This window comes from Rasamsonia emersonii, assembly GCF_000968595.1.
Source record: "Rasamsonia emersonii CBS 393.64 chromosome Unknown ctg1118621762358, whole genome shotgun sequence".
Taxonomy (NCBI): domain Eukaryota; kingdom Fungi; phylum Ascomycota; class Eurotiomycetes; order Eurotiales; family Trichocomaceae; genus Rasamsonia; species Rasamsonia emersonii.
This window is the reverse complement of record NW_013562571.1, coordinates 1-8,650: the sequence shown is the minus strand read 5'-3', so window position 1 is coordinate 8,650 and position 8,650 is coordinate 1. Positions and strand designations below refer to the sequence as shown.

The following is an 8,650-nucleotide window of genomic DNA, read 5'->3' as shown; positions in this document are numbered from 1 at the left end:
CTCTAAGGCCCCGGTCAGCAGAGTGCCCTTATAAAGAGGGGAGAGGGAAGGAGGGGTGGGAAAGTTGGCCTACCTCCGGCTCGCCCGTCGGCTTGAAGCACGAACACACCATGGTCCGGCGTCCTGGGTGGGTGCTGCTGCATCAGCCGACGCAGACGGCATTCCTCAGCAGCGGTCACATTAAGCTGCTGCTCGCGCTGCTGGTCAATAGCGGCCTGCTGCTCACGGCGACGCGCGAAGAAGGAGGAGGAGCCGGCAGCAACAGTACCGCGGGAACCAGTGGGTGTAGACATGCTCCTACCAGCCTCAGAAATTCAGCAATGACATGGTCCTGCCAAGGGGATAAGAGGAGAGGGTTCGTCATAGGTTAGGCGGAAGACTGCTGGGGTCTTGCACAGGGCCACTGTGTGAGAGACGGTGAGAGAAGAAGATCGCTTACCACGAGGTTGCTGTAAGGTGGAGAGAGAAGGAGAGAAGAAGGCTGGAGCGACAAATCACCCCAGATCAGTAACCAGACTAGGTGGAAGCACAGAGGATGGCCAGGGAAGGGAGGGGACCTACCAGTTCAGAGAGGAGTGGGAGATGGGTTGTCTGTTAACCCACAAGGGGTAGCACACGCGAGGACGATATGAAGAGCGATGTCAAGAGCAGTCAATTCTCAGGCAGTTGATGGCGATAGAGCATCCATATCAGCAGAGAGACTTGAGAGAAGCGTCAGAGATAGCTGGGGAAGGGAAGAGACCTACCAGTTCTGCAGCGAAGCGTGGTTGAAGGGAGAAGAGAAAGAAGAAATGGAGGAAGAAGAGGAAGTGGAGGCAGTCAGGTTGTCGAGGTCATGCCCACACGGGCTAGTGCAGCGGTGAATATAGAAGACCTCACACGCGGTTGTGAATGTACAAGGCGATGAAGCGCGAGATGAGAGAGATCACCTCCTACTTTGCCAGGCCTCCGGGGACTTGATTCGAACTAGGATTGGTTATTGCGATGACAAACTAATCAGGTGGGACAACATCTGTGCCACATTCTGCATTGATATAGAAGAACCATCTGCAGAGACGTGCTATCTTGCATTTGATCTGTTTAACCAAAGAATTGCTTAAGACCTGAATTCAAGGAACACCTGGTCAAAAGAAGGTCAGGTATGTGGGGTGCACAATTAGATCGAGGACCAATTATGAGGTAATGAGCTAAACTCGATCGCTAGTACTCACTTGGCTAGGGCTATTTATATGAGGCCCAGAAACTGCTGAAAAAGATGTGAGAATATGCAATGCTAAAACTTGAAGCTTGGTTGACGGGTTAAAAACCAGAGGGATGGCGGCGGAACACTTTTGTTTATCATTGCGATGCAAAGATCACGTGCAAAGTCAGGTATCTGCTTCAAGAGATAGTCAGATAGGGCTCTCGAGTTTCTCAGTGTTGTCAAGTGATCCAGGGTGACGTTGACCACCAAGTCCCGCAGTCCCCGTTCATCAGGCGGTGTTGAACAATATACTTCTTCAACTGCGCGGCAGAAAGAACCATAGTCCAGCCGATGCAGAAATGTCTCATGAAAGTATCTCTTTGCAAGGACTTTTATCCCGTCAATGAGTGGGCGGTCAGCAAGGGCATACATCCACATATGGAAGAAAAGAGGATCGGAAACCTGGTATGCCTCAGCCTGACTTTCGGCCAGCTGATTGAGGGACACCTCTGAACTTTCAGCAATGTTTCCACCTTCTGGAAAATCTGCTATGTTCTGAAGTGTATCCTCGGCATTCCTCGTGCTGTGGAATTGTGGTTGACCCTGGTGCTGCATTTATAAACAGGCAGGTGACGTGGCAGTTGTTATGTGCCGGGGTCTGACCAGTCAAGGTACTGAGCTAGAAGTAGAGGGTTTCGACAATGCAATGGCCCAAGCACACCCTGGCAGTGTTTTACTTGTTAAGGATCGCTGCGGGTCCCAACGGGCATTTTGCAAAGGTGACTTGAAAAGAGCCAATGAGAGACCTGCCAACAGAGGGCGCTTGGGCTCTTGCTTGAGTGGTCTTTATACAGAGTAGGGTACTTTAAGGGACTCTCTTCAGCCTTAGGCGATTTCTTAATGACGTCAACCAGAGGGGAATCCAAACCTTAGGGAATGCCTCACCCTAAGGTACCACGTTTTGCTGACTGCTCTATCACAATCATGCCCATGCTATTAAAACTGTGGTCTACCATACGGTTACCAACTACTTATGGTTACCCACACCATAGGATTGAGCACTTTTCTACCATGATATGGCATACCATGTGGTTAACTATCATATATGGTGAGTTTTACCATATGGTTTGCTATATTTTTATTAAATTATGGTCTACTGTATGGTCAGCAGCCTCCTATGGTTGCCCACACCATAGGGCAAAGTAATACCACATGGTTTGCTACGTTTTTACTAAAAAATCGTAGGTCGTACCAGTACAGTCAACGAACCCTTATGGTTACCTACGCCAGATGGTTAGCTATCCCTTATGGTGGACAGGATCACATGGTTTGCCATGTTTTATCCATACTTATGGCCTACTATATGGTTAACTATCCCGCATGGTGAACTATACCATATAGTTTGCAGTATTTTTAAGAAAATTGTGGTGTACTATGTGGCCAGCCGCCCCCTACGGTTGCCCATATCATAGAACAAACTATACCACAGGGTTTGCAGTATTTCTGAAAATTGTGGTCTACCATACAGTTAACGAACCCTTATGGCTACCCACGCCATACGGTTAGCTATTCCTTATGGTAGACAGCACCAGAATACCACCCTAACTGGAGTATCAAATGGTGTCTGGTCAGCTTTGGACAGACGGAACGCCATTGCTATTATATGTTTGACTAAATGGGAGAATTGACCAACTGGTATTTAAAGAAGCAATGAGAGAGGAATTCTAGTGATTAGGGAATCAAGAAGAAATGGGACGGGATAGAGCTGGGACAACATGATGGAAACGGACTGTACTTTTATGTTTAATTCTTCTGAAAAGCAATTCAAACGACATGCCCTCATGTACATGGATCAGCGAACCTGTCAATTAGTATGAAAGCGTTCTACTGATAGCCAGCATCATATCCAGAGACCTCCAATTAATTTGCTAAGAGGCATGCTTGTCAAACATAGGACAGGAGTGCTAAGGATATGCACGTTTAACGCAGACGAATCATTCAGTTGTTGGTTTGAGGCAGTTACCACATGCAGTTGCTCACAAGTAGAAAGCTCAATATCACTAATGTCCCTAACTCCAGTTTGCGTAGTAAAGGAGTGTGACCTCGGAATGACAGTTACTCCGAAAAACAGTTCCTAGTCTTTTTTATATGCGGTGCTTTAGTGCGAGACCAGGCAACCACTCAAGAGGACAGGTTTGATGCTGACTTGAAACATCACCTCCTCCTGCATTTATTGCACTAGTCAAGACGTTCAGGGTAGCGCCTGTCATATGACTTGCATTGTTTCAACATGAGATGAGTCATGGAGGCGCAGAAACTGCATCTTCCTTGAGTATTTTCACACTATCAGCGCTTGCGCTGGCTTCTGATTGAGTCAAGACGCACTTAAGGTGAGTTGGCACAGCTGCACAGGAGGTGAGTGTTTCATTCTTCCTCCAAGTTGGCTAGTCTGGGCCTTTTAAGAGGCTGTTCCACGCTGGACAAGCGAGACTACTTCCTGGCTTTCTACGTTCCGTGGCGTTCTTTTCGTTGTTAGTCCAGGTTGTTTTGCAGATTGGTTCTGCTGGGGATGAAAGCTTATAAAGCTAAGGACGTTTCTTTTCTTAATACATTCAGATTCGAAAGCAGCTTTTTTTTGCCGCTGCCTTAATAGGAATCAACTCTGCTATTCAATTTTGGGTTCAACTTTGCCTCTTAGCGGTGATTACTCGTCTACACACGATGTCTTACAATGATCATCGCGAAGAAAACCATTGGAACGATCGTCAAGAATGGTCAACTAATCACGCTTTCCGCAGCCACACGGACTACACACTGGATGCGTCCTGAGATCGCTGTTGATGCGATGAAGGACTCCTTCGCCCAGGCCGTGGAAGGTTACACAGGAGATTCGCCGGAGGATACACGAGAGATCTGTGCAAGGTTGTGGACCTTGAGCCATTCACTTTCTGAAACTGATCGCGATAATAGAGAGCCCGACCACCCCGGCCCTAGCGACTCAAGAGACCATTTCACTGGAGTCTGCTTTAACTCGAAAGGCGAGGGAAAGAGCGTCCACTTTCCCGTAAAGAAGTGATTTCCTGGGTTCGACGCCCTCGATGTGAGTACGCCTCCTGTGTTCCTCTGACTGCATGATACTAGGACTAAGTTTTGTAGCTTGGACTTCGTATCGATGGACGCCATGTAAGGTAAAGTTATCCTTCTGTTCATTTCACTGCTTGGGCGGGAGAATGATAGGAGCTGTGTTCGTCACTGATTAACTTTTCGTTCTTATCGTCAAAGTCTTTGCACGCCGTCAAGATGGATTGGATAGTGCTTCTCCTTCCATGTTAAGAGATCGATGAACCGAGAAATAGGAGAAGAGGGCATATACTAGGCATTCCTCATGCATAAACCATTCTTCCATCAAATCCGAGTTGAACATGTAATTCTTACCCTTCTCCGGAAACAAACGGCCAGATAACCTCTGCTTCACATTCAGCTTGATATTCATACACCTTGAAAAGTATTCTATACATTGATCCTTTTATTGCCCTTTTGCTCTTGAGCCCTCTGATCTCTCTCCTTTCAATAAGAGAAATTTCCACGCCATTTTATGCATCTCATCCAGTCATGATTGAAGATATGTATTTATCCTGCTGGATATCCATAGAGGTCTACTGCACGTCTGGATCGAGGCGGGCGGTATCGTTGTCGGCACGGCGATGCTGTCAGTAGGTTTGGGAGCTCCTGCCTGCCGTCCGCAGTATGCAACGTAGGATCCAAATCACGTGGCAACCCGCTGGAAGAAGTGGCCTCAGCAGACATAGAGTACGCTTTAGGTTTCCGCTTCATTCCCCGACACTTTGGCATCTAGTGCTTCAGTGTGGTGCAGTAGCGAACCTGGAGAGACTCCCTCGTTCTGCCTGAGAAGTGCTTTGCAATCTCACGCCATGACAGATTGTCTCTTTCCTTTAGTCTCACCAGGAGCTCATCCTTTCGGAGAATGGTTTGCCCCTGCGTATATGGTGCGATAATAACTTCCCAAGGCCTGACAGTTGTGAATTCCTCCAGTGGCTCCCACAACCATTGCTGGAGTGTCTTGCATGTTTGCAGGGGACCAACTATATTCTTGGAAAGTAAAAGAGTGCACGATTTTCGACAGAAAAACTGCCGTCGAATCTTTGGTGGAACTTGCCTCCAAGAAGAACATTTTTCTCTCCCAAGTAAGCTGACGGGGCTATCTGGCAGCTTGCCATATGCCCGAGCGCAATCAACAGGACAATAATAAAATAAGGGCAAGGTGAAAGCGAACGATGCCGCCTAATAAATTAAACAGGCATCGCAACCTGGACCCACTCCGCGGGTCACGTTGAGTCACGAGACCTTTACTGCCAAGTCCTGGCATCGGGAATGAAACAGGAAAACATCAATTATTCTTATGTTACCACTCTCTTAGTCGTCCGAATCCAAGCCACCAACAATGGCATCTGCAGCGCGTTCCAATCCGCTCCGCACGTCTTCTTTTGTGCCGTCTTTCTTCACAAAGGCCGAAGCCATAACGGCATGAGTCCCTCCATGGTTATCTCGCCAATCCTTGAAAGTAGAAGGAATCTTTCCAGCATTGGGTTGAATCTGGAATTTATGGTATACACCATCTGAATGGGAAACTTCGCCGTCATAATCGAAACGAATGCCGATGCTTTCCTGGTCGTTCTGACTCTTGGGCCACACCGTATTACCTCGACTAGCAGTTGGATTGGAAAATTTTTTCCAAGTGTTTCCTTCAATAGCTTTCTCAACGACGCCCCTTTCAGCGCTCTTTTGAAGATTGATGTCATGACTCATAGAGAGAACAGGTTCTTGACATTGGCTGATCTGTCTGCTGGGAGTTTCAGCTTCAATTTTCTCCAGGAGTCTTGGCCAAGACGCTAGATTGCACAAACCTGACCTTGCCGAATTCAGAATCTGTCCACTCACATCACCCTGGAATCTCCAGGGTGCTGTTGCTGCCTAGCTTGCCACGTCACCACTTCGAGGGGCCATTTTCAGCATTAAACATGGTTCTTCGTCCAAGGGCGATAGGTTTGATGTTTTGCCATCGCCAAGTTTGACCTCTCTCTAAAGGCTCCAGGTTCCTATCCTCCCGTTTGTTTCCTGCAAAGGGTCTGATTGTCTAATGCCCTCACTAGACTCCTCCAAATAATATTGCTAACAATTGAATAGTTCAGACCAAAATGAGAAGAGAATACCGGGGCCTATGGATAGAAGATTTCCACTTCGATACACTCAAAAGCACATAATCTGTCCAACGCCGCGAATCTGCAAGACCGAATCTATTTCCCGGTTTCATTCCTCGCCTGTGGCGCCTCTCGTGCAAATGGGTGACGCTCACGATCTATTCCGGTATACCTCAGGCAGATGGATGTGAGTCTTAGTTACTCGAACTACAAGGCATCACTAATGAAATAACTGAAGCTACAATGAGCCCCTTCGCCTTGCGGAACGGGAACTGGTTTTCGATGTGCCCCAGCTAAAACGCATAGCTGCGAAATCCATTAACCGTTCAGAGTCCGATGTGTTATCTATCAGAAAGCTCGCGGAAGGTGGTTTCAATCGCACCTTTGAGATCTCCATGCGAGATGGATTCCAAGTCATCGCGCGACTCCCCTATCCATCTACAACACCAACTCATTACACGATAGCAAGTGAAGTCGCAACAATGGATTTTGTGAGATCACATGGACTTCCAGTCCCGCGTGTGTTTGATTACTCTGCCACAAATGAGAACCCTGTCGGTGCCGAATACATAATTATGGAAAAAGTCGTTGGCAAGGAACTAGGCAACATCTGGTATACGATGTCTGAAAAAGAACGACTGAAAATGATCGTCCAAGTTGTCAAATTGGAGGCATTACTTTTCTCTGTTCAACTTCCAGCAAGTGGAAGCATATACTATAAGCATGACCTTGCTGATGAAACCAGGAACATTGATATCAAAGTAGATGGACCTTTCGGGAAATTCTGCATTGGCCCAGATGCGCACTACAGGTGGTGGCATAAAGAGCGAGCGTCGTTATCAGTAGAAAGGGGTCCATGTAAGTCGCCTAGTGGGTTGTTTTTTTTGTCTTAGCACCTAATAATGCGCGTGAAGTCTCATCCACCAGAGATGTTCTACGGGCAGTTGCGAAACGAGAATTGGCATGGACGAAAAGTATGCACGACCTCGTTTTCCTTTTGAACCCCTATATAGGGAGATCTACAACAACCAAAAAGTAGACCCGGCAGATCACATCAAGAACCTTTCAGACTACCTGCAAATTGCGGACTTTTTGGCCCCGAAGGCTGGAAGCAATCTGAACCGCCCAACCATACGCCATCCTGATCTCCAGCCAAATAATATCTTTGTTTCAGACTCCCTTGAAATTGTCGGATTAATAGACTGGCAGCACTGTTCTGTACTTCCCCTTCTCCTTCAAGCAGGACCACCGAGATACTTTCAGAACTATGGAGATGAGGAATCGGAAAATCTTGTTACCCCACAGCTTCCTCAAAATTTTGCACAGCTCAACGAGAAAGAGCAAGAAGCTGCACTGGAACTTTTCCGTCGACGGCAGCTTCACTATTACTACTTCGCAATGACAGCTAAATTTAACAAGGAGCACTTCGACGCCTGCACTGATGAGCAGGTTGTCTTAAAACAAAAGCTCTTCCAACACGCAGGGAGTCCCTGGGAAGGAGACAACATATCCTTGAAAGCAGATCTGATCCGCGCAACTTGGCGTTGGCGAGAAATTGCGTCCATGGGGGATGTGAAATGTTATAGCTGTCCTCTGAACTACTCTTCGGAGGAAGTTGAGAAGTGTTTAGAGCTTGAGGCAGAACAGAGAGAAGCTGATGAAGACATGGAAAGATCCCGAAGTTACTTAGGGGTTACTGTTGATGGATGGGTCAGTACGGAAAGATACGACAATTCTAAAGAGCTGAATGAAAGGCTCAAAGCCGAAGCAATTGCCAGTGCTGAGTCGGAAGATATTAGGGCGCAGATTGAAAAAAACTGGCCCTTCAATGATCGCGATGAAGACGAATGATGAACTTGCTGAATCTAGACTTCTCCAGCCCACTACATAGAACATGGATACGTTCTTGGTTCGCGGAAGACCAGCATGACTGTTAAGTCAAACAATGTAGGACCCGTGAGTTACAAACCTTCGAAAAGTCAATATGTAAAATGGCATTACATCAGTGCTAAATACGACAGCACATGGGTGTTTACGCTAGCCTGGGATCAGAAAGGTCCATTTGTCTACAGGATAGTGGTTCCCAATGAACTCACATGCTACAGCTTCTACATACAGCTGTGGCTCTTACTGGTATGCTTAATGTGATCTTTCACAGTACTGTTGGCTACGAGCCAAAGCTTATTGGAGGGAGAAGGAATGGAAATAAAGCCTAAGAATCACTGTATTCTTCTGTCTTGATCTCTCC

The 8,650-nt window shown here is 47.1% G+C and overlaps 2 protein-coding genes across 2 annotated transcripts; both read left to right on the top strand.

Moving 5' to 3' along the window:
- Positions 1-2,288: 2,288 nt before the first annotated feature.
- Positions 2,289-2,749, top strand: T310_10063 (uncharacterized protein; the record flags this gene model as incomplete). Its single annotated transcript, XM_013467507.1, has 4 exons — positions 2,289-2,291; positions 2,355-2,398; positions 2,429-2,510; positions 2,585-2,749. 4 exons carry the CDS (start codon positions 2,289-2,291, stop codon positions 2,747-2,749), a joined length of 294 nt encoding a protein of 97 aa, XP_013322961.1.
- A 1,165-nt stretch (positions 2,750-3,914) lies between these two features.
- T310_10062 (uncharacterized protein) lies at positions 3,915-8,253 on the top strand (the record flags this gene model as incomplete). The annotated part of the gene is made up of 9 exons (XM_013467506.1): positions 3,915-4,247; positions 4,340-4,371; positions 4,836-4,928; positions 5,328-5,388; positions 6,180-6,247; positions 6,389-6,589; positions 6,641-7,260; positions 7,296-7,376; positions 7,442-8,253. 9 exons carry the CDS (start codon positions 3,915-3,917, stop codon positions 8,251-8,253), a joined length of 2,301 nt encoding a protein of 766 aa, XP_013322960.1.
- Positions 8,254-8,650: the final 397 nt, after the last annotated feature.